The 27,392-nt window shown below is 33.5% G+C and overlaps 1 protein-coding gene across 1 annotated transcript in view; it reads left to right on the forward strand.

Moving 5' to 3' along the window:
• LOC114025963 (cytosolic carboxypeptidase 1-like) overlaps positions 1-27,392 on the forward strand; it is a 173,093-nt gene that overhangs the window by 98,343 nt on the left and 47,358 nt on the right. The window contains 7 exon segments of the mRNA XM_027839511.1: positions 422-538; positions 4,912-5,618; positions 18,404-18,487; positions 19,700-19,786; positions 19,874-20,022; positions 23,525-23,612; positions 26,081-26,225. Coding sequence (XP_027695312.1) covers positions 422-538; positions 4,912-5,618; positions 18,404-18,487; positions 19,700-19,786; positions 19,874-20,022; positions 23,525-23,612; positions 26,081-26,225 — 1,377 coding nt within the window.

The following is a 27,392-nucleotide window of genomic DNA, read 5'->3' on the forward strand; positions in this document are numbered from 1 at the left end:
TGATGACTTCATTTATGTATGTATCTGTTCTTTCAACTCTTTTTTATTTATTCTGTATCCCTTCATGCAGCTCTTCTCATGTTTCTCTGAATTTTTCATATAAAAAATCACTAGTATAGCTTAGTTAGGTTTCTTTTAATTCAGTTTTTTTTAAACTGAGCTTCAAGTATCTATTTTACAGTTTGACTCTTTTGAATTGGTTTAATACATGTCTTCATGCTGTGATTTTCTCTACTAAAGAATACTTAAAATGTTAAATTAGACAGATTATTAAAATAAGTAAAAACTATTGCAAAATTTATTTTGCTCATTCTTTGACTTTAATTCCATGTAGTGATTTGGATGGCATTAAATTGAGAATGTATTCTGGTTTATTAGAGGCATAACTAATTCTTGATACAATATGTTTTGATTGTTACAGAATGATGATATTGAGACTGATATTAACAAGTTAAAACCCAAGCAAGAACTAGGACGACCAGTAGAAGAGCTAAAAATGTATGAACATTTTTTCCATGAACTTTCTGATGACTTTCAGGTAAAAAAAAACTGATTAATTCAGATTCTTAATGTTTACTGAATTAAGAATTCTTTTCTCTCTTAAATTGAAAGATATTTCCTATTTTGCTTTTCATTTTTAAAATGAGAAAGGGTTTTTCCTTAGCCATGTGACCTTTTGCAAACCACTTAACCTCTCTGGATTTTAAGTTCCTTTACCTATAAAATGCATGGCAAAAGCTGGGAGTGGTGGCATACATCTGTGTAGTCCCTGTTACTGGGGAGGCTGAGGCTGGTGAATCATTAGAGTTTGGAAATTCTGAGCTGTAGAAGAACTAAAGCCAATTGGATGTCAGCATTAAGTCCAGCACCAAGATGGGTGCACCCTTGGGAGTCAAGGACTACCAGGCTGCTTAAGGAAGAGTGAAATTGCCCCAGTTGTAAATGGTGGTCAGAGCTTTCTTGCTGACAAGGAATGGGGTCTGGCCTGTTAGTGACCAATGTACTTTTAGCCTGGATAAGGTAGGGAGATCTAGACCTCAAAATAAAAAAAAAAAGAATGGCATAGACTTGATTACCTTTTTTTCATCTGAAGTAACTTGTAGATATACATTAACTCTACAACATTTGAATTTTTAAAATGTTTAAAAAAACTAATGATCTGTTATTATCTCCTTTCATTCAATTGCACTGACATGTTGGAAGTAAGAACTAGTTGAAAGTGATAATTAAAAACTGCTTTCATGTTATCATTGACATTTGCAAATAAATATGATAGTCTTTTAATTTCTTTTCTGATAATGTCACGTGAAAATTATTAGAACATTTAACTTATGATTTGCTACCACCCCTAATTCATGTTAAAGGTTTTTAGTCTAATTTGCTAAATAGATTAGCCTCAGCTAGCAGTGATTAATAGAAAAGATAAATGGAATATAAATAACCAAATATTTGAGTGTGGCTTGGGGAAAGAGTTGAGTGTGTGGAGATTTCTGATCTTGGCTCTGTTATGAGTAAGCTGTGTGATGTCACTAAAATTGCTTAACTTTTCCGGGCCTCAGTTTCCTGATTTGTAAAATGAATATGTTAGACTAGGTGGTCTCTAAGGTCCTTTTCAAAAAGTTAACAATTTTCCTTTCTTATTTCTCCAAAAGAGACTGAATGTCTAGTGCTGAATGAGAAAGTAATAGAGAGGAAAGGTAATTGAAAAGATGGTTTTTACTTTGGGGATTTTCTTTACTTCAGATTTGTTAGAAATTTATTTACCTTTATTCATAGGATGGGTTAAATAGCTGCTATGATTCTGAGTGTTTAGGTTGCCTCATGGAACTGCAGATGCACTGGAATGATGAAAGGGAGAGACAATGGTCCCATATCTTTAGCTTAAAGCTAGTATAATATGCTCAAGAGGGGAGGTCAGAGGTATCTAGGTAGGAGTAAAAAGACTGAGTTTAGAGTAAACTTTTTCATATCTTCCCTTTTCACTAGTGTTGACTACCAAATTACAACAAAATACTTAAACATACAGAAACTCTTACAAGCAATGGAAAAAGCTGATTCAGAGCAATAATGGGAAAATCATAAGGCTGGCTACAGGTAGAGAAAGTTATTTGGTTGATTTGAATCACCTCTATAACTTAGTATAGGTGAAAAGACAAGTACATTTGAGAAGTCATAAACAGTAAGCCTTAATAGAATATGGTTGTACAAAAATAAAAAGATATTCAAAGTAGCCATAAAGAAAAGGAGATTGCAGCTGGTACTGAGATTAGCATTCTGTTTCTTATTGTTCACCAACTCTTTTACCTTAAACAAGTAGTTTACTATAGAGATGACTTGGTTCCTTCTATCTACTTATCAATACAATTCTTCACAGTGATAATTAAGTTAGATTGCACTCCACAAAGACTTAATGCTGATAGCTAACTTTCATTGTGTTGGAAGAAAAGAAGTTAATTTGAAAAGAGGGACTTTCAGAGTCTCTGCTTATTAGTATACTATATTTTAGGCTGTCAACTTTGAATTCTGTGGCAGGTGATATGTGAAATAGTTCATTTAATTATGTGATTGGGAAAATATATCTAATTTGAAGTAGATGTGTTGGTATTCAAATAATTCTCAATTTTTATTTCAAAGAGAAATTCTTTTCCCTATTACAGTGACCTATATGATTAATATGTTTGAAAAATATGCAGTAAGTTTCAGTGATGTAACACAAAAGATATTTTTAGAATAACTTTGTTATAAGACCAATGAGTGATAAGTTTTACTGACTTATTAAAAAGACAGATTAAATGAATTTTGATGACTCTTTTCCACTTTAGCTTGCATGTTATTTCCAATATCAGTCACTTCACTTAGAAATTACTTTATTCTGTTTGAACCTTTAAAGACCACAAAAGTGGAAGAAACCAACTTTTTTCACTCATTAAATGCCAAACTGAAAAAATAAAAACAAAAAAAAACACCTTTTGAAGACAATGTATAGTAATAAACATGAGCAATTTAAAAAAAAAGAGACTTCCATGATTTTAAAACCAAGAGTGCCACCACTCAGTAATTATTTGGAACCATATGAGTGGTGGAGGAGTAGGAGTAAAATGAAGAATGTCTGTGGGCCAGGTGAGGCAGTCACCAGTGAGGACAGCCGGGGCCCAAGGCAGAAGTTCTGAAGATGAAGCTAGCTTTGTAGATCAGGAACTACTTTTTCCATTACGGGTACCATCATCTTCCCAGTCGCTCGAGTTCACAAGCTCAGAGGCATCTTCAGCTCTTCCCTTTTCTTTGCCTCTCAGATCCACTCAGTTGGCAAGTCTTGTCAGCTCCCTGTAACATCTTTTATGTTGTTGTATTCTTTCCCCTCGTATCACCACCACCCTAGTCCAGGCCCTCACCTGGACCCAGCACTTGGCATGCAGCATTTGCTTAATGAATAAATACCTTGTCGATGGTGATGATGGACTTTTGAAAGAGTTTTCTAAGTTGTCTCCTTGCCTCAAATCTTTCCTATCTCCAGCACATCATCCACAACTGCCAGATCAATATTCCATTTAGTATGAGTCTGACTTCCTGAGCAAAAATCTGCAGTTGTTCCTTCTTGCCTTTAAGGTAAAATTTAAACTTTTTTGGGATGGATTCAGCCTTTAGTCTGGATCGAGGCTGTTGTTCCATGCTTATTGTACCTGATCTCTGTGTTCTAGCCAAACCAATTTATTTGTTATATTCAGCATAAGATGTTTTATCTGTATCTCTGCCTTTGCACAGGCCTTGTCCCATACCTGACCTATACTTTTCCTTTCACTTTTGGCTTTCAAAATCCCTAACTTTCTTCAAGGTCACATTCAAGAGCACCTCCTATATAAGAGGTCTATTCTGTCTTTCTCTCTCCAAGTTATTCATGTACTCCCCACCAAATTACTTTGTATCTGTTCTACACTTAATTTTCGTCTGTATTTGTTGTTTCACCTAAACAGAACATAAATTCCTTTAAGACAAAAACTGGTTTGTTTCTACTTTGTGTATCCTTACCACCTAGAATAATGCTTGAGTAGGCACTTAATAAATGCTTATTGAAGGATGGAATAAATTAATGAAATCAGAGATATGTTTGTACAGTATTTTTTGAAAAATTGAATATTTGAGACTTGAGTTGGAGTACATTTGTATGGGATTTTCAGAATCGTTCTGTGTATTTTTGTTTCTAATTATAGGACTAAGGCTGATGTAGTTTCATATTTCATTTGTGAGCCTGTTTTATAACTTCTTATCTTTAGGTTTTTGGCATCTCTGTTCTCCCATTTATCACTCCTGTTCTGGCTTCATTTACCTTCCTTTTAGAATCTTGACTTTATAAAGTTAACTATAATTATAAACATCCAAAAAAAAGTAGACAGTAGTCAAGTTCTAGGAGTTGTGATTGTAAAGCTTCTCCCCTCAAAAGGGAAATTCCTATTACCCATAGGACAATGAAAATTGAAACCCTCTAATTTTGGGGAAAATTAAAGGCACATTGCTTTATTCTTACACTCTGATTTTAAAGTGCTCAATATACTTTATTTTTTCCTGATCTCAGATCTTAGATTTCATTGGTATAAGGAATATCTTGGTAAGAGAACTTCCTCTCTTAATGTAGATCAGCACTTGGTCTTCAGCTTTATAGTTTGAGAGTATTTCCTGAGGTAGCAAAGAGGGGTAAGTGATATGGTTGAGGACATACAGCCAGGATGTGGCAAAGATGGGACTTGAACCCAGGTTTTCTTCACTCTGAGGATAACTCTACTAAGTAGTGCTACCACTTATTTGTGACATTGTTATAATACAGTATGAAAGAATTTAAATGCTATCTTTATTTTTGCTAAAATATTTGACTATATACTGGTAATTTTTTTTCCATCATACTTTTTGTTTTTGAAGGAATGTGATTTAATTGCCAAAGAACCAAAGCCCTTGGCAAAGGAAGGAAATCTAGGTGGACCTATTGTTGTTCCTACCGCAGGAGAAGAGCCACCTGTGGAACCAAACATTCTAACAAATTCAGTGAAAAAGAATATCATTTCACAAAAAGAGGAAGGTGATAAACAACCTACCTTTTTAGACTTGGCAAAAGAAGATATTAAAAATAGTGATAATCCATTGCAGCAACAGGAAGGTGATCAAAATAGAACAGTTTCATCAAGCCAGTATCTCACTAGTGACCTAGTGAAGGCCTTGGACCGAATAACACTGCAGAATGCTCCCCAAACTTCCCAGAGCTTTACTGCTGGAATAAAGAAAGATTCCAGTCCTCACCTTACTTCCATTACGTGCACTAAAACATGTCCGCATATTTCTACTTGTGGAAATGTGCTCTTTGAGGGACGGACTGTTCAACTAGGAAAGCTATGCTTTACTGGAGTTGAAACTGAAGAAGATGATGATTCTGCATCCAACTCATCAGTGGAGCAAACATCATTTGAAGGACCCAACATGCCACCACTCCATGATTCTGATCTATATGTTGAGATTGTGAAAAATACTAAATCTGTTCCTGAATATTCAGAAGTGGCTTATCCTGATTATTTTGGTCACATTCCACCTCCATTTAAAGAACCTATTTTAGAAAGACCCTATGGTGTGCAAAGGTGAGTAGTTTATGTTTGTTTTTCCTCTAAAAAAGGACAGTTACAATATTAATAATGACTATTTTTCTTAATTTTCAAGAATAATTAATTATATTTCTTATATTTGTTTCATGTTTAGGAAGAAAATTACTTCAGAGGGAAGTTATTAGCATTTTTAGCCTAACAAATGCAAGCACATTCTGAAATTTAATCTTTAGTCATTAAAAAAATTAAACATTCATAATTATGATAGTTGAAGAAACTGGAAATTGGCCATTTCAAAAATGTCTTCATCCATTATTAAGTTGCAAAATGTTAAAATTTATTGTTTGACCAATTTTTGACAGATATCCCTTAAAAAGTAAATATTTCAGTTCTGTTGTCTCTTAGATTTCTGTCTTAGGCATGCAAGTTGGAAATAAAATATCAAATGAAAGACCAGATACATTGTACTAATGTGTTACATTTTAAATTGGAGGCTGGAAATTTTCAGTAAAAATAAAATATGAAATTAATCTAAGAAATAACTGTATAACAGGTGTGGTACACACCTGTAATCCTTGCTATGGGGAAGCTGAGGCTGATTAGTTGTTAGCTGAGCTAATTTGGTGTCCATAATAAGTTCAGCACGCGTATGGTAAGCCTCCTGAGAGCGTGGGGCCACCAGGCTACATATGGAGGAATAAACCAGCCCTGGTCAGAGCCTTAGTGCCAGTCAGTCGTGGAATCAGGCACTTCTCATCAGGGCAAGATAACAAAACCTAGTCTCTGTCCCCTGCCCGCAAACCCCAAATAAATGAATAAAAAGAAAGAAAGAAAAAAGAAATAATTGAAGTGATTTATCTAGTGATGTCAGGTAGGTGATGGTTTGTAAGTATTTATAAGGCAGAGGTTTATAAGTGATTGTCTTAGTGGGACTAATGACTGGACCATTTTATTGTGACTACAGGTGAGATTTTTTGATAGTCATTTATCATTGAAAATATTAAGCATTTACTTGTTTATGGTCCCTTTCTAGGTGATGGTATTAGCTGTAAAAAGAAATATTCAAGAAAGTTTGTAGAGTATGAGACGTGGTAGGAGATTTTTCCTAGAATTTTCCTCTTCATCAGTGGGCATTTTCCCCCAGTGGTTAAAACTCAAAAAGTGAATAGTCCCTATCCTCAAGGACCTTTTTTTAAAGCCTTTTAACAAGCTCTAGATAATTCTACTGCAAAAAAGAAAAATGTTAATAATATTTATAAATCTCACATTATACATATTTTATGAGCTTGTTTCATGAATAAAACAATTACATATGTGTGTATATATATGCATATGGGTGTGTGTGTGTGTGTGTGTGTGTGTGTGTATGTATGTAATAAATAAGTGCTCAGGGCTGCTTTTCCTTCACCCAAGAGGTGACCAGAACCAAGAAGGTCAGTTCTAAGCCTTTGTTACATATACACAAGACATAAGCAAATTAAAAAATGCTTTAAAGGTATCATATACAATAATGATAATACTTACTAAATTATTCCATGAATAAAAACAATAGTGTTTAAAGCTGTCTTAATGGCTTCAATTTTTACTGAAGATTTAGTGGAATAATATATTTATTACTAAAAGACATAGACAATAAGAAAGAAATTGTAAATTATACATTATAGTATCTTTGTCCATGGACTTACTGGTAATTTTGATTAGCAAATTATATTTCCAATAATCAAAATAATATAAGACAAAGTTATATATAAATTGTAATTTCTGATAAAAATACCTATCAATACTTCGTTACTCTAGAAGTATTCAATTTAACAAACATTTACTAAATGCTTACTACCTGAAGGTACTGTGCTAGGCACCTGAAAAGTGGAAATCAAGATGAAATAGCCCTTGCCCTCAAAGAGGTCTGGGGAAGGATGCAGCATGTGTTCAGATAAGAGAATACAAAATAGACTTTTATAACACCACAAAATTATAAATTACCTCAAATATTTCTTCATAAATTATCTTCATCATCTTTCAGTTATTTACTTCTGATAACAAGTGTGGCTGACAGCTCAGATCTCCTGCCATCTAGTGGCAAGAGGCTATACATTTAAGAATAGGAACTTGTGCTAAAGAAAGCATTAAACTTTCTTTTAATGTGTAGTATTTAAATCATTGTAAATGAATTTAAACATACTAGAACCCCCACCTTAGGAAATGCCGTTAGACATTGGAATGCCATATGTAACATTAGAGAGTCTCCGAATTTTGAGTTGGAAGGAACTCTTTAGCCATCTAATTCAACTCATATCTAAAAGGAGTAACTACTTTAACAGCCCTGACAATTTGTTATACACCTTCTGCTAGAAGACTTCTGTAGAGGGAAACCCATCATCTCCTTGGGTAACACATTCCTCTTTGTGATAGCTCTAATTATTAGGAAACTTCTTGACACTAAGGCTAAATTTACCTTTTTGAAACTTTCACCCACTGGTCTTGGGTCTACCTTTTGAGACCAGAGAACAAGTCTGATCCCTCTTCTGCCTGACAGCCCTTCAGATACCTGAACATAAACATTATATTCCTCCAGACAGAGTCTTCTCTGCTTCAGGCTAAATGTCTTTAATATCCTCAAATGATCCTCATATGACACAGACTCACTGTCTTGGTTGCCCTCTCCATCTTGGTTGCCCTCCAGCTTATCAGATTTCCTTCCTAAACTATGAATCCAGAACTGAACATCTACTCCAGATGTGGTCTGACCAAGGCATGAAACAGTCATTGCCATCTCTGTATTTTGGAAGTTTTGTCTTTTCTAATGTGGCTTAAAGATGACATTAGCTTATTTGGCCACCAGATATTGAATTCTCAGTCCACTAAAACACTCATGTCTTTTTTTTTATACCAGCTGTTTTCTAATTATGCCTCCCTCATCTTGTATTTGTGATGTTGATTTTTTCTGTATCCCTGTAAAGCTTTAAAGTTATTGCTATTGGATTTCACCATATTAGAATCAGCCCAATGCTCCAGTCTGTGAAGACGTTTTTGGATCCTGGCACTCTGGATCCTGAATCTTCTGCTGTTAACAAACTCTTCCAGTTTTGTGTCATCTGAAAATTTGACAAGCATGTCATTTATGCTTTTATCCAAGTTACTGTTAAAAATATTAAATAGCACCATGCTAAGCATAAATTTTTGGTGTGTTCCACTGGATACCTCTTATTATATTGATTATAAAGAATGATTAGTCTTTTAGTCTAGCTGTTCAATTAGTGCTGACCATCCATTATCTAGCACACATCTCTGTCATTTCCATAAGAAAGGTATGAAGTAATTTAGCAAATATTTTGTTAAAATCAAGATAAAATCTATCTCTAGTATTTCCCCTTCAAATACTTTCAAAACTCTTTGAAAAAAGAAAATAAGTCTAGTTTGGCACCTCTTCTCGATGAAGTCACGCTAGCTTTCTTTGATCAACAGTTCCCTTTCTAAATATTCTTTAACATCTTTTTAATAACCAATTCTAGAATTTAATAACCAATTGTAGAATTTTCCTGAGAATTACATTCAAGTTTACTGATTTATAGTTTCCAGACTCTATCCTCTTCCCTTTTTTAAAGAACAGAGCAATTCAGTTCTGTAGCACCTCGTTCTTTTTTTGAACTTTCAAATATCACTGACAGTAGCTCAACAACTACAACTGCCAGTTCCTTCAGTACCCAGGAATGTCAACCCGAGGTTGAGGTGACTTGAATTCAAGGGCAACTACGTGCTGTCTTTCTATCTCCTTACTTATCTTTGGCATCAGCTTTCTATCTGTGATTTCCCCCTCTCATTTTCAATGTAAAGGCCATTCTTCTTGGCAGAGAAAAAAGAAGTAAGAAAATAATTAAGCAGCTCGGCTATCTTTATGTTGTCATTATAATTTTATCCGTGCCAAGAGGTGGTCCTTTGTCCTTTCTTTGATCTTGCTCTTTCACCTAATATAGCTTTAAAAGCCTCATTTTTTTGTTGTCCTTCACTTTCCTTAATAGTCACAGGTCCTTCTGAGTTTTAGCACTCCTGACACTATTTTTATAGGACTATGCTATATGCTTATATTCATTCTCTGTTATCTGCCATTGCTTCCTTCTTTTGTACATATATTTTAAAAATCTAAATTAGTTGGTGATTTCCTTGCCCTTTCAAATAAGTCTCTTTATACAAGTTCAGTTTTTCCTCTTTATTGGAATTGTTTCATTTGTGTCTTCAGAATCTCTTTCTTGAGAGTTTCCCATTCCTCATGGATTGACTTCCCTTGTAGAATTTGAATGCATGGAATTCCACCTGTCCTTCCTCTGAGCCCTTTCAAGTCTGATTTCCCCAAATTTAGTATGCATACCAGATTATTCCTAACTTTCTTTTCCTTCATCGTATTTTACTCACAAGGTTTTCATTATGTCCACTTCAACAACCCATTCTTCCATGTCAGAATCAGAACCAGAACAATACTTCCCATTCTTGGTTCTTCTTTTTGAAGGAGAATATTATCATTAAGCTAAGTGAAGAAATTATTATGTCCTCTGCTTTTGGTAGAGAGAGAACTTTTTCTGGGTTGGGATAAATGAAATCTCACATCACTATTCAATTGTGCCTTTGTGTCATTAAGGGCAACTAGCTATTCAGGTTTATGATCTACTTTCCAAACTCTGCATCTATTACCTCTTTCTGTAATATACTCAGAAGACAAAATAATTTCTGTTTTTCTCTTCATTGATCTTCACTCAAAAGATGTCAACTATTCTTTCCCCCTCTGGTTCTTGAGTTTCTTCAAATGAATATACCTGCTTAATATAGAATATTTAATGTGTTCCCTCCCCCTTTTCTCCCCCTTCCCAGATCCTTATTATCTATCTGTTTTCTTTTGAATAACTTGTACCCATTCAGAGGTATCTTCTCCAGACGTGTTTCATCCTACTAAATCTCAGTGATACCTATAAGATGAATTTTGTTTCCTTGTGTTAGGATCTGTAGTTCCTCTTGCTTATTGCCTATACTTTAGGCGTAGAAGTTTGAGGTCATAGATTTTACTACTGACTCCTTTTTTGGATTTTGTTTTTGAATTCCTAGTATTTCAAATACTATCATTCCTTTGTTGTAGCTGCTGTCTATAGTGTTTAGAGTGGTAGATATTACACCCATTTTGATTAGATTTGCCAGATACCAGGTAAATAAATGTTTACCTTTATGTTTACTTTATTGAGACTGGTAAGACATTCTTCCATCCATGACCAGTAGTTTGTCATCCCCCCATTGAGCTGTGATCCAGAAATCCATCTCCCACTTTGAAGCACCATCTTCTTAGACAGCTGTTTATTTTCTATATCCGTTTTCCCTTTTTGCAACCCTTGATGTTAATGGGCAGCAGTAAGGATGATATAACCTGGTCCCCTATGATCCTTGAGGTTCTTCCACAAGACTTTGTAATCTTTGGCAGTACTTTCTGGGTTCCTTTTGGCTATATTGTTTGTATTTTTTTGAATCTCCAGAAGTGAGTAGTAGTCATTTGTTTTGACTAGAATTGGATAAATGTCCCAGAAAGACATTAGATTCCTTTCTTGTTTTTATAAGGTTGACAAACATCTTAGTACCCTTGATCTGGCAGTGATCAAACACTGCAACTAGTTTCTTCTTCCTCTCATCCTTAATTGAGTATAATATCTTATCTGATTGTTTGTATGTCTGTACCTTGAAGGATAAGCAACTGCTTCCTTCTCACAGTATGCAACACCTTCTCTTTGGGGAAAAGCTTCAGATTTGTTTTTTAGCTCAAAGTGCACAGCAGTCCTTTTCCTTCCACTCCTTTCTTGTGTGACATTCTTTGACTCTCTCACCCCCTGACGAGGGTCTTTTCTTCGTCTGTCACTCCAGATAGTTTTTACCCCCTTACTAAAGACCTGATTCCTATTTTAGTTAGGAATACTTCATTGTCTCTGACAACCTGAAATTTGGAGTGTCCTTGAGTCCTTTCAAACTTCTCTTCTAGAAAGGAACCAGCCTACACTTGGAACATAGATGAGTAGTCACTCGGCTGTGGTGACAGTATAAGCAAGTTTTACATGCAGTTGACTTCAAAATTTTCATGCTTTCCATATTGATTGAAATTCTCAGCCTTGTCTTTTGAACTGCTTGTGAACACTTCCATTTCACCTTTTCAGCATCTTACTGAGACTTTTGCAGTCTTTAATAGTATTTTAATAATTTGACATCCACCTGCAGTTTCCTTTTCTCAATTTCAAAAACAATTTGACAGCTACACCTTACCTTTTCCTACAGAAGCTAGAAATTGTTTGCTGGATTTGGAAGTGGATGATTCTAGGTTTGGGAGGAGTGGAGGAGTTTTGGGTTGGAAGAGAGATCCTTTTCTAGCCAGAATTCTGAGCTAGTTTTCACTCTGGCTATATTTTATACCTTGTGGTTTTGAACCTTCCTCATATAGTCTATGATACAAGGTATGTTTTAACTGATTTTTAGTGGGCCTCTTTGCTTAACCCTCACAACTGGTAGCCATAAATTCTTTTTATACTTATCTGAAAATAAATTACCAAAAAGTCACAGAAGTGGTATGCAAACACTGTTAACGCTAAAAATACCAAAGAGCTCACACAGGTTATCACAACCACCATTAACTCTAAGAAATAAAATAAAAACAAAATAAAACTGAAGAGCTAGCAGTAGTCATGAGAAAAAAGCGCTTTCTTTATTCTGTTGAAGGAGGGAAACCAGACACATGTACCAGGGCTTCCTCTAGGAGGAGACCCAAGGCCGTGAGGGTTAAACCTTGATATATGTAGTTCTAAAAGGTGATAATATAGCTAGACAAAGAAAATATGGCTAGACAATCAGTGCAATGTAACAACAGCAGTGAGGCATAACAGCAATAGTGAGGCAAGGTTACCTAGTGACAAAATGTCCAAAAAGCATGTGAACTTATAGCCAAGTCACTACTCATCTATGTTCCAGGTGTAGGCTGGTCTTCCTCCTGGAAGAGAAAGTTGAAAGGACTCAAGGGCGCCCCCACATTTCAGATTATTAGAGACAATGAAATATTCCTAACTAAAATAGGAATCAGGTCTTTAGTGAGGGGGTAAGTCCATTCATAGCAGGACTGGGCCTGCTGGTTCTTGCCTGAGTTGAGGGACCATTAGTTTTTGCAGTAGAGTTTACCCAGAGGGTGAATTCAAAGGATTGTTGTTATACCAAGCTAGGGACACAGTTTGCTTGCTAGACCTTAGCTCTGGAAAACAAGGTGTCTCCTAATAGTAAAAAGAGAGTAATAAAAAGAGAGGGGTGATCTTGGCATGGGGACCGTGACAATAAATACCTCGTGGATCACATGATAGCATTTAAACTTACGCAACATCAATCAGTCATTAGTTTCAACTATGCTATTTAAAAGCAACTTTTAAAGAAACAAGCATCTCGGGTGCAACTAATTACCTTTACTTAACTTTTATTTTTATCACCTTTTCAAACTAAAGTAGTGAGAGGCCTTTCTCAGTGGTGTATTCTTACCTTTTAGGTTGCTTTAATATAAAAATCACCTAGGTGTCAGTTGTCTTAACTCTAGGGGATTCCATGTACCCTGTGCGGACTTTTTAAATAAATAAAGGAAAGCCTCACTTTAAATGTTTCTATCTCTTTGCATTTGGAGTTCTTGCTTTCTTACTGAGAATTTATATAATAGTAAACTCAAGCTGAGAATTTAAAGCATTGGTTCTTTTTTTTTTCCTTAGGAAGGTATTTGGAATGTTTTTAATCAGAAGGACAAAAGTTTCTACTTTATTTTCTTAGTCTGTTGGTTTCCTACTGAGAGCTTATTTAAACTTTTATTTACAATAGTAATCTCAGAATTTGTTCTGGGTAGCTGATTCTCTTGGTTTAAGATAATTGACTTCAATTACAGACTGCTTGAGTTAAAGGGACTACACCTCTACATAGAATAAAATCTTTTGAACAAAATGTAAACAAAGTTTTGAGTATACATGGTTGAATATAGACTGATTTTGTTACAGGAACTTTATACTTTGAACCTTTGTATTCTTAAAGTGTTACAGTTTGGGTATGCATACTTATTAGTGGTAAGGAATATTGTTGGGACAGGTCATCTCTTATTCTTCAATTGTACTAGTCATTTTTATTTTGCTAGCCAGGTATCTGGGATGAATCCTACTTTTTATTTTCTTTCTTTCTTTCTTTCTTTCTTTCTTTCTTTCTTTCTTTCTTTCTTTCTTTCTTTCTTTCTTTCTTTCTTTCTTTCTTTCTTTCTTTCTTTCTTTCTTTCTTTCTTTCTTTCTTTCTTTTTTGCAGCTGTCCATTGTAGTTTGAACTCTTTTCCCATCTGCATCCCATCTGTGATGCCTACCACTGGTCCTAGACAATTGAGTCTAACAAAAAAAAATATTTTGAATTTTGCCCATATCTTTGATTAATCCTCCTCAACAATATTCTGACATTTTTATCATTAACAATGATAAGAAATAAAATGAGAAAAATAATGTTATGGAGGAACAGCTTTTAGTTGTTGAAAATCTTAAGTCTGTTTAAATGGGTTTTAAAAAATTATATTTTGATATAACTGAGATTTTGTAACAAGTTCTTGTCAGAAGGCACTTGTATCCAGAACAGGTTAATCATTTGTGTGATTGATAAATAGGAACAATTGAGTGTGGGTCAGAGTAAATACCTGATAGGAGGGAACAGGTGTAGGTCTCAAAAAGAGTGAAAGTGAAGACAGTGAGATTTAGGTGTAGAAAGGTTTTTCCGATTGTAGAAAAGCAATCATTAGGTTTAACAGACCATCGCCATCAGGCTGCTATATAACTTTTCTTTCTTTTCCTGTTTCTGCAGCCTGCAAGGAAGCATGGGCTGAGATCAGGGAACTTGGAAGGGCAAACTGGGGCCTTTCAGTCAATCAATCAACAAATGATTATTGAGCGCCTGCTATGTGTGAGGCACTGTACTAGGCACTGTGGGGGATACAAAGAAAGAAAGGTAGGTTGATGCCAGATTGTGGAAGGTTCTGAATGCCAGGCTAAGGAGTTTGGACTTTATCCTGTAGTAAGTGGGAAACTATTGAAGTGTTTTTGAGTAAGGGAATAACATATCGAAAGTTGTGTTTTAGGAAGAATACTTGCAAAGTAGGTTGGAATGAGGAGAGACTGGAAACAGGGATACTAGTTGAGGAGGATCTTATAAAGTGTGGTAATAAGAGCCTAAACTAAGGTTGTAGCAGGGGGACTAGAAAGAAAGGACTGAATATAAGAAGACAGTGAGAAGGAATAAGTGATGGAAATTGATGACTGATTAGATAATGGGAGGTGGTAGTAAGCAGGAGAGAGAGAGAGGGGAATCATAATGAGTTTGAGTGTTTGAGCCTGGTTTAATAGCCACAATGATGCTAAACTTGACAGAAATACACACCTGGAGACTGTGAAAAAGATAAGGAGTTTGATTTAGGTTTTAAGTTTGAGGTGATTGTTGGCCATACAAATAGAAAATCCAGTAGTTAATTGGGGATATGGGAATATTACTCAGGAGATAAAAGTCACATCTAGGAATACAGACTTGGAAGTCATGTACTTAAGGGTGATAGTTGAAGCAGTAATAGTAGACAGGATCTCCATGGAAAAGAATGCAGAGAGAAAAGAACAGAGGGCCAAGAGTTTGAACAACTTCCACATTTGGGAGTTGAGAGGAAGAGGAAGAGAAGTCAGCAGTTAAGACAAAGAAGGAAGTGATTTGAGATGTAAGGAGAACCAAGATAGTGATAGTTTAATGGAAGCAGAGAGAGTAGACTGTTTGAAGGAGTAGCTGATCAATCTTGAAAAATGATAATTAGAGATCCACTAAGAAAAGATCATTACCCTTCAAGAGTATAATTTTAGAAAGGTAGAGGCCATTAAGTCCAGTTGCCATTTCTCTGATAAGTTGTAAGCAGGCAATTGCTCCCTATTGTGTATGTCAATATGTCAGAAATCAGTTTCACAAATTGAATTGAGGTGCTGGGAATACAAAGCCAGCTATGTCATAGGCTCTATACTCAAGAAACTTAGCATATAATAAGGCTGTGGAGGGATTACAAGTTCACAAAAAAAAACTGTGATAAAAGAGGAGAAAAGTTTTAAAAAGATGTCTAGTTACAGGACTCTGGAAAATTTGGAGAGATTTTATCTGAGGGGATGAGAGCCGGATCAGGTGTTCATGGAAGGAAGGCTTCATCAAAAAGGTGGCATCTGAGTTAAGCTGTGACAAATGGGAATGACAGAGCTTCCTGAAAGGGCTTTTTACAAAAAAATTGGCAAGGTTTAGGGTTATTAGAAAGAAGAATTCTTGTAAGGCTTGGAGGAAAAAACTAAGAGCTAGGTTAAGTAGCAATTGAGAACAGATGGATTTTGAGTGTAAGGTACTGATTTGTATTTAGGTGTTTTTATTTCTTAAATCCTACTCTAAATTTCATGATGTCTATAGAATTAGTGATGTTAGTTGTTGGTTATGCTTAGTTGTTTTAATAAAGAGTTCTGTTATTATGAAAAAAAGATAACAGCAGGAAAGTCTACCTTTTTGCCTTAGTTAAAACATGCCTATAACTTATCTAACTATTCAGAAGAAAGTTGGAGCAGAGAAAAGAGCTTTGGCTCTGGAGTCCCAGGACCTGGGTTCTAATCCTACTTCAGATGTTGCCTTTGTGACCTTGATCAAGTCACTTAACCTTTTTGGGCTGCAGTTTGCTCAACTGGAAAAGATTAGGCTAGATGACCTCCAAGGCCTCTAATCTAGAACTCTGATCTTAAGACTTTTACACTGGCTTCTTGATGGCAGCTTTCCTTAACTGCAGGTAAAGAACTGAGGAAGAAATTATCCTGAGTACTGACCTTACAAATCTAAACCTGTAATGTGATGATAAGCATTACAGACTGCTGCCAAATTGTTCCTGACATAACTCCCATGAAAGTCTAAAGTGCTTATTAGAAAGTAAAATGCAAAAATGATTACATATAATGGTTTGAATGTTTTATATGTGTTTTTAATTCATCAATATATGAATTGAGCAAGTAAATCAAGTAAATCTAATTTTATTGGCAAGAGTGAATCATGGAGTGAAGGATTACCAGTATAATTGAAAAGATGGGTTTTGATATATTTATAAAGAAGCATATAACATATTTAAAAGATTATGATATTTTAAATGAAAAAAGTCCTTCAAATCAAAAGGTAGTCAATAGAATACAGTAGGAAATTAGGAAATCCATTGCATTGGCTTATAGATAAACTATAGGGAAGTAATGAAAAGATTATGATATTTTATCATATATAACTTATACTTGATATACTAATTTATGCAAATATGGAAAACAATCACTTTAAACTGAGAAGTAAGGAATTGCTCTGTCAGGTCACTGAACAAATCACTTAGGGCCTCAGTTTCCTTGTCCATACAATGAAGGAATGAAGTAGTTTATTTCTAATTCCTTACAACATTCAACTTCTCTGAACCTTAGGGTTTTAGAGTTAAAGAACTTATTTTGTTTTACATTAATCTTTAATGCTGAATTTAAGATGTTAGGTTTTGATGTAGTCAGAATTATAGCCACTAAGACTAGTACTAATTAAGAATAACTTCCAATACTTGAAAACTTTCCTTTTGTTGCTAAACCATAGCACAATTCACTCATCTAATATTGTTGGAAAATGAAGTATTCCAGTTTTTTTTTTTCAGAAAACTGGAGCTCTACTATGTGAAGTACAAAAACTTGCTAATAATTTTTATATCTTAAAATTAAATATTTTCTTTCCCTCATTAAGTGCAGAGAGGTGAAAGGAGAACTGGCCTTGGAAAGCCCTGGGTTTGAATTCCAGCTCTAGCACTTACTGGTGGTGTGACCTTGAAGAAATCTTGTAACTTCACAGACTTAGTTTTCTCATCTGAAAAATTGGAAAAATTTATTTAGAAAAAAAAATTTATTGTGAGAAAAGCACTTTTTGAATAATAAATCATTATGTAAATGTGAATTCTTATTCTGAACATAATTTAACTTTTATTGTTGAGTCAGGATTATTATTGATAAAATCAGCTTTTGTTCTATACTGTCTTAATGATGCCCTAAGAGTAACATCTCTAGGGCTGTTTGCCCCTATCCTAAAATGCCCAACACTACTAGGCTTTCTAGGCTTTTTCACTGTTGTCTGCCCCCTATTACTGTGAGTGTCCTTGATGCTTTAATCTGCCACTTTATTTTATGCAAAATTGTCTGGGTAAAGACCTGAATGTGACTCTCTGACTCTTTTATGGAATAAAGCACCTAAGCTTTATTACACCTAGATGCTCAGAGACCTCTTTCTGTTTGATTGAAGTCTCATTTGAAAATAAGTGGTATGTTTCTATAATTAAATTGCTCTTTATTATTATTATTTTTTTCAAGGTGAGGCAATTGGGGTTAAGTGACAGTCACACAGCCAGTAAGTGTTATGGATCTGAGGCCGGATTTGAACTCAGGTCCTCCTGAATCCAGGGCCGGTGCTCTATCCACTGCACCACCTAGCTGCCCCAATTGTTCTTTAAAGGAAAATACTTTGGTGTATATGTATTGATTATTTGCATACATTATCTCACAATTATATACTATAAGATGTGCCCCCCAAATGCATTTGAAGACATGTTTTTTTTTTTTTAAGACATTTTGTCTTCAGCCTTTCAGTCTGAGATTTTCTTTAAGCCCCAAACTTACTTTGGAGAAAGCAGAATGTTGACATTTGAAAGTCCTAATTCCAATCATACTTCTTTTTTGTGATAACAGGACAAAAATTGCCCAGGATATTGAGAGACTAATTCATCAAAATGATATCATAGACAAAGTTATGTATGACCTGGATAACCCAAAGTAAGTGTGTAAATTTAGCAATTCTTAGTTGCTTTTCATTTTACATTTTAATTTTCATCATCTGAATTTAACATTGTGGTTTTAAAAGATATTAATATAAGTTCATGTACCACTTATCTGACTATAGATTGTCCATATTGTGTTCCTATATAAATGCATGGATAATTGAGTATTGATTATAGTGGTGATTCTTGGTGATTTTGTGCAATATGATTATATGTTATGCTTCTGCTGTTTTCTCTTAAATACATATTTTAAGTAGTAATAGGCCAGGAATTAGAGCCATAGCAAATTGCTGCTTTTACACCAGTTATTACTATTAAATAACACTATTACGTTTTACAATCTGAATAATAAGTAAAAGAAAGTTAAATATTTTGGGTATTAAAGTTCAGTTGGGTTTTTTTTTTTCTGTTCAGAACCATTGCTTCCTTGGAATGGAAAGTTGACAGGCCTTAAGGGATGCATTCCTTTCCCCCCATTTTGGTTTGTGAGAAAACTCCTGCAAACTTCCCCAGCTGCTATTACTTGGATCAGAATATGTTTTTATATATATATATATAATATTTATATGTGTGTGCATATATATGTTATATGTGTATATATTATATGTCTATATAACATGTCTACATGAAAAACATTTTTGGATTAAATTGGATACATATACACAAAAGTGTATGTTATTGTATATCTAGTTAAATTTGATTAACATTTATTAAACACATAGGGATATTATATACATGTATATGGGTATATTTGTATATATGCACATTTAAACATCAGTGCCAGAATTTGGGATATATCCATAAGAAAGGAATAAATACTGTATTAACACATTCCTTAAGTAAGTTTTATAGTTTTTTTTAAAAATTATGTTTCAGTTTACTAATTTATGAGATAGCAGTGAAATAATGTATGTTTTAATTTATTTTCTGATCTAGAGCCAAAGCTCAGTATTTTGAAGAATAGCAGTTCTTTACTGGAAGTGTAAAAAGCCTTATTTAAACTAATAAATTAATTGTCTCTCACAATTAAACTGCAGATAGAATGCTCACTAGTATATTCCTTTTTGTGTTATAGATTTTAGCCTGTTTTTGCTTTGATAATTATATATATGTAATTTCTTAAAAAGATTAAAATAAAACATTTACTTTTGTCATCTGTATAAATTGATTTTTAATATTTTTGCTTGTCTTTTTATTTCTTTTAAAGTTATACTGTACCAGAAGAAGGAGAAAGTTTGAAATTTAATTCCAGATTTGAATCTGGAAATCTACGAAAAGTTATTCAAATTAGAAAGTAAGTATTTTTCCAATTCCACACTTAATATATACCCAGGAAGTTTTCCTATTTTCAAAAGATTTATTTTTCTTTGTTCATCTTCAGAAACGAGTATGATCTTATTCTGAACTCAGATATAAATAGCAATCATTATCATCAATGGTTTTACTTTGAAGTCAGTGGAATGCGGACAGGTGTTGGATACCGATTTAATATCATCAACTGTGAAAAATCCAACAGTCAGTTTAATTATGGTAAGACAGTTTTCTTTTAGGATGCTTAAAGGGATCTTATGCTATCTGAAACAAAGGGTGTAATTTTAAAAATTACCGATATCTTTTACAAATCAAATGAGTATTCACCTAGGATGCTGTTTCATTCATAAAATAAATATTTTTAATATGTAAAATTGAAAATAACATCAATTTTATTATGTTGCATGAATATATGAAGGATTCATGATTTCATTTTATTTTATGGGATTCTGTGAATTATGTTTTTAAGAACTTGAGTAATATCAGTAATAATGAGGCAGCACAGCAGAGTGATTAGAGCAGGGGTGGGGAACCTGTGGCCTCAAGGTCACATGTGGCCCTCTAGGTCCTCAAGTGGGGCCCTTTGACTGAGTCAAAACTTCACAGAACAAATTCCTTTAATAAAAGGATTTGTTCTGTAAAACTTGGACTCAGTCAAAAGACCATACCCAAGGACCTAGAGGCCTCGAGGCTGCAGGTTCCCCACCCCTGGACTAGAGGATTAGGCTTGTAGTTGAGGGACCTGGGTTCAAATTCCTCCAGTTAGTTGATAAAAATTATTCCACAAAGTAGTAGTATTTTATAGACCCTTCTTAAGTTGATGTGTTAAATAAATTTCTTTTAGCATGAATGAAGTTAAAAGTTTAATGAAGTTGTTAGATAGGTGTTACAGTGGACATTGGAGCCAGAAGGACCTGAGTTAAAATCTTGTCTCAAATACTTAGTAGCTGAGTGACTCTGGGCAAATCCTTTAATTTCTTTCAGCTTAGCTTCTTCATCTGTGAAATGGGAATACTAATAGCAGCTACCTCACAAGATTGTTGTATGTATCAAATGAAATAATGTATATGTTGTAATGTTCTTTAATTAATTAGCAAACCTTAAAGCACTATATAAATGCCTGCTGTTATTATTATTTGTGCAAAGCTGTTTGAAATTTGTGATGTAAATTGGGTCACTGATCAGATTCAATTCTAGAAAAAGACCAGCATGCTGGCAAAAAACCCAGCTCCCTAGAAGTTAAAGCCTGTTAAAACCTGTAGTGAAGAGAACTGTGGGCATCAAGGTGGTGCAGTGGGTAGAGTGCCAGGCCCAGAGTCAGAAAGACCTGAGTTCAAATGCAGCCTCAGACACTTACGAGCTATGTGACCCTGGGCAGGTCATTTAACCCTGTTTGCCTCTGTTTCCTTTTCTATAAATTGAGCTGGAGAAGGAAATGGCAAACCACTCCAGAATCTTTGCCAAGAAAAACCCAAATATGAAGACACGAAGAGTCAGACACAACTGAAATGACTGAATAACAATGAAAACAAGTTTCATCAGTTTACTGTCATTTTGACTATTTGCAATGAAACTTTTTTTTGGAAAATAACCCAGATTCAGACTTCCCTCTGCTCCATGTATATGATCTTCAACAAGTTATTTTACCTCTTTCGTCTTCAGTGTCCTCATCTATGAAGTGATGGGGTTGAACTGAATTTCTTCTGAAGTAATTTTTAACTTTCCAGTCATCATCCTATCATCCTTATCAAGCTTGAAATTGTTGACAATTTTAGATAAGCTTCAAAGGTTTTATGTTCAAAAAAGTTCAGTTAAATAGGCAAGTTTTTAAACAGTGGTGGCATGGAGCATCATGTTTTATATTTTAAGTAGTGTTAAAAACTGCCAAAAGCAAGCAAAGGGATAAATTTTAAGGAAATATTTCTGAAAATTAGGATATTCATGAGGAGAAAAGGTTAAAATACTTTTCCTAATCATGAGATATTTAACATGTGTTACGAAGAAAATATGAAACTAAATGAATATTACATAATTATGGGATAAAAGCTTTAGCAAAATTCATTTTCTAAATGTAATAATTTTAGAAAGAATGGACTATTTGGGAACAATGAACTATTATTTACTTCAGTCAATATAAACTTTCTTTTTCTACCAAATTTTAAAATATATTGATTAAGAGTATTTCCAAAGTGTCTATGCTCATTTTCTGTTCTTTAAAATATTTATTTGTTTTTTCAAGGAACCTTACTTAAGGAATGTATTAATATAATATTTGTTCCTTGTTCGTTCCAGTAGTTTATATTGAAATGAACTTACAGAAATGAATGAATTTGATACTTCTATATGCTTCTATTATTTGATATTTTAGACTGTATAATATGATATTAATTAAAATATTTATTTATCATATAGATATATTTTAGAATAAAATAAAAAAACCAAACCAACCAAAGAAACAAAAAAAAACATTTTGGGAAATAAGAGGGAAAAAATTAATCTTTAAGCGATGATATGTTGGTTTTTTTAAAATTACTCCCAAAGATTGAGTTATTTAAGGAATTTTCCATTCATTTCTAGTTAACTCTGACATATTATTCCTTTCAACCGTAAAATTGTTTTATTTTAAAGAGGAATTAGCCAGAATTGAATAAATTTGATTTATCTTTGCTGTGAGAACCTTTTGATGAGGAAAATGTCAAAATATCTCTATTTTACAGGATGAACATAGATAATATTTTAAAACAAGTAGGTTTTTTTATATCAGCATCTAATAATTTAAGACTTTCACATATTGACAATCATACTGTAAGTGGTGTTTTGTTAACCCAGAGATTAGCATTTTACAAAATAGTTATCTTACTGTGAAATTATTCTTACTATATTGTGAAATATAATTAAGGGTACATTTCTTTTGGATTCTTCATTTGGAAAAGTGCTAAATGCCACTGAGTGTTTTTATAATTTTAATTCAGTGTTACTCTCTATGTCATTATCCTAAACTACTGCTATATTTGTATAATTATATGTATATATATATGTATATATGTATGTGTATATATATATATATACATATATATATATTCTTTGGATAATGGATAAGTTGGTTCCTTCTGTGCTCCATATTTAGCAGATTAAACAAACTCCAAACATCTACTTCATCTGTGATGGCTTCAGTATACTAAGGCAACCTATTTTTCTTAACCATCACTATATCTGGAGTCTCCCAGTTATGACTCTTTTCAGTGTGATTCATTATTTATTGGCACAACATTTTCTTACTTAGATATTTGTAACTCAGAATATGTTTACTGAATTTCAACTTGTTGGGTTCAGAATTTGGAGAAAATTTTTAAAAAGCTGTGATAAGAATTTGTGATGTAGATATCGTCTTGTTATTATAGAAAGGGCTTATTGAGGTAAAAATTTTGTCTACCATTTATCTAATATTTTGTTAATACATAGTATATCAAAATGGTTTACTTTTAAATATCAATCTTTTACATATTTTACTTCCTCTGAGTGTCTAGCTTCAGAAACATTTTACATACATAACTTGATAAAAATTTAATGATGAATATATATTTGTTTTTAAGTAAAATACAAATATAATTGTCTTACCTTTCATCATTTACATTTTTAAACTGTGTAAATAATGTTTCCTGTCTGTGAATTTTGGAGTGTTTTCTTCTTTAATATGTTGTTTTCCTCTCCTTCTTTGAAGGTATGCAACCCCTAATGTATTCAGTCCAGGAAGCATTACATGCCAGACCATGGTGGATTCGTGTAGGTACTGATATTTGTTACTATAAGTAAGTATTCGAAGAGTAAAATTGTTGAACTAATGTTTTCATTTACTACCTAATGAGATTAAAGGAAAAAAAAACTTGATTCTCTTTCAACATAAATGTATGAAGCAGAATCACTAAATGTTTTCAGTGGTACATCTTAGTACTTATTCCTTTTAACAGACCATCGTTTAAGTTACTTTTTTATCAGGAAGTTTCAGAGATAAGAGCTGAAATAAGAAATTCAGGAAATATTTTGTAATGCTTTGGTACTAGGATGATATTACATTTAATTCTTCTCTGTGGCATTCTTAAATTTATAAGTGCATTTATTTCATATTTCTGTTTTGGAAAGATTTTGATTTCTTAAATATTTTGACATTTTAATTATTTTGTCATTCAATAGTTGTATTATATTTTATATGGGTTCAAATGTTAAGCATCTTTTAATTTACTCTGATCCAATTTCTGATATATTTATAGTTACGTCTACTTAAGAGATCTTATGGCATTCCTTCTTCTGAACCATTTTTACTTTGAATCCTGGTCTTATATACTGTCCCATAATATTAAATTGAGTTTATCTTTGATTCTTATCTTTTACCCAGTTTTCTTAAGCAGGTGGAGAGCTCAGGGAATAGGGTGCTATACTTAGAGTCAGAATGACCTGAGTTGACACTTATTGGCTGTGTGACCTTGGGAAAATCACTTAGATCCTCTGTTTCCTTATCTCTAAAATTAGGGATTGGACTTGATTTCCTCTGAAGTCCCTTTGAGCTCTGAATTTATAATCTGTGATCCTATGATATAACCAGTTACCAAATTTTATCATTTCTACCCCTTCCAGAGGTTTTTGTCATAAAAAAACATTAAAAAGTATCCTTTATTGTGCCTTTCCTATTTGTTATTTGGTACTTACTACTTTGATTACTCTTATCTGGCTCTGCCAGATAATAACCCTCCTTTTAGTGAATTACTTCTAGGTTTGTAGATGTCCTGGGAGTGACAAGGTTCCAAAATTCTGGATTTTAGTTAGCTGAAGTTTTACTCTATTTTGCTTACATTACATCACCTTCCCCACATCTTGACTCTTTAACAAACAGCGCGGCGTAGTGGATAAAGTACTTGACTTGTCCTCAAGAAGACCTGGGTTTATATTTTGCCTTTGACATTTACTAACAGTGTGAACATGGACGAGCCACTGAACTTGTTTGAGCCTCAGTTTTCTTGTTTGTAGAATAAGGGACTTAGACTAGATTGATTCTTTAGTCTTTTCCAACTCTGAATCTATGACATTATGATCCTGTCAATGTAAACTTCAGGGGGACAGGGACTATATTATAATTTGTTTCTTAGTCTAAACATAATTTAAATATAATCAATAGATCTTTTTTGAATAAATAAAAGTTATGCATTTTGATACCAATGTGAAATTATTATAGTGATGTTTAGAAGAAATGTGGTAAGTGCTTAGAAAAAATAGTGATATGGATTTTAAAGATAATATAAAAATATTTCAGGGATCCATGTCTTCATTGATGCAGTACTTCTCCACCAACTTAAATCCCAAACACTATGTAAAGGAGATACTAAAGAATAATATTTCTAATTGCTGTGGTTGAAAAAATTCTTTGGCTAGTCTGGCAGCAAATCTCTCTGGACTTATCTAGGTTTATCAGTGGTTAAGATACATATGTAGTCCATTGCTGGACCTACATTTGGAGCCTTTCCACCTTACTAAGACCTGCCAGAGTTTTTTCTTCATCTCATTGAGTCATTGGAGTCTGGCTTTAATAAAGGAAAGATAATAATGATAATAACTCACATTTAGCACTTAAAATTATTTTTTCCCTCACAGTTATCCTCTCAGATAGTAGTACATATCTTATTTTTCCCCAAGATGAGAAATATGAATCTCAAAAGTTGTGACCTGCCTTTGGTCCCTCAGCTATTAAGTATAAGAATTAGGACTCAAACCTGATCTCCTGATTGTAAGCTCAGTGCTGTGTTCACTACCTCATGTTGCTATATTTTAGAATATCCCAGAAACCATTGCCTCTGATCTTTTAGTCTGTCTAGAAGTATAGAAAAGTGATTTTAAAAGAAAAGTTAGTTTTGAGACTTTGAAGAATAAATTGACAAGAGATGTTTCAATAGCATTTGGAGCCTGTGGAAAAATTTGTATCCAGTGTTGAAAGAATAAACACACTTATTAAGGAAACATTACTTACTGCTAACAAATGTAAAGATGATTAAATATAAAAAGTACTGATATGAAAATTCCTGCTGATACAGTCTAGCAATATTTGATGTATATAGATTATTGTCCTTTGTACTGAATTTTACCTCATAAGGTATTTAAATCAAAATAGGAAATTCTTTTTTCAACTAAGATGGCTGCAGCGTAGTGATCTAAGACTTTTTTCGTAATGTTTCAATATATAATTAATTTCAGATAAATGAATAAATTTTTTTGTGCTTTTCTCTTACAGAAATCATTTCTCTAGAAGTTCAGTTGCTGCTGGTGGGCAAAAAGGAAAATCCTATTATACGATTACATTCACAGTCACTTTTCCACATAAGGATGATGTTTGCTATTTTGCTTATCATTATCCATATACATACTCAACTTTACAGGTGAACTAATTTGTGAATTGCATTATATTTATGACTAATTACACAAATGACATATAACTCAATATTGGTTTTTGTAGAAATATAATGTTTTCTTTTAATTAATCATCTTAATGAATAAGGAACAAACCAGAAATTACAGTTAGTTGTATATTTGGCAAATGTTTGAATTCTTTGGTGAGGAAAAAAGGAAAGGAAATAAGGGTGTTGGCAAATCATTATTTTGTTCCTTTCATAGAAAAAAATGATAAATATAATCAATATTTTAGCTAGGCAATCAGAGTTCTCCATAATTTTATATAACCTTCCTTTGTCTTTTTTTCCACTATTCCTTTTAATATACCCTATGTAGGAATGTGTGTTGCTCCATTTTATCTTAAATTCATTTCATGCTTTTCTACTTCCATTGGTTTGATTATAGTTTTCCCTCTGTCTGGAATGCACCCATTTTCTCTTCTCGCCACCCCAAATTCTGCCTTTCCAATTCTTACCCATTTTTTAAGACTCAAATGTAATTCTGTCTTATGAAGCTTTTCTTAATTTATCCCATACATATTAAAATATCCCTCTTTTGAACTACCATGGTTTTTTTTTTCACTGTCACATCCTTCATTGTATTATAGTTATCCGAGTATATCTATTTCTTCTATAATTTTATGGATCTGTGATCTTATTGATATGGATCCTTCCTCTGCTGATCCAGATTGCAATCCCCATGCTTGTGCCTCTGGTAGAGCACTTAAACATATCCTTCTGTAGATCTGTTACAGGGTGTCCACCCAACAAATTTGAGCCTTTATCTAGATTTCTTGACATTATGTGGATACCAGTGGAGCACTTAAATGCCCATCTGTTATTCCTCACTTTTGCTACATGAGTGGCCTACCTTTGTTTTTTTTTCCAGTTACACATTTCTCTGAGAACATTTTTTTACGCTACTTCTACACAGTTCCTTGTTTATGATGAGTTATAGACTACTTATATCCACCATAAGCTTTATTATTTTTAGGTTATCCTCAGTTTTGGCTCTTTTCAGACTGGTATTTGATGACCACACTTATACAGTATCACTGCAAGAATATTGATATTAAATGATAGGCTTTGGTTTCAAGGAGAAACTCAAGTCATTAAAAGAAATGCATAATTTCCCAAAGGCAATTAGTCCACTCT

This window comes from Vombatus ursinus, unplaced genomic scaffold (assembly GCF_900497805.2).
Source record: "Vombatus ursinus unplaced genomic scaffold, bare-nosed wombat genome assembly UNPS02014832.1, whole genome shotgun sequence".
NCBI lineage: Eukaryota > Metazoa > Chordata > Mammalia > Diprotodontia > Vombatidae > Vombatus > Vombatus ursinus.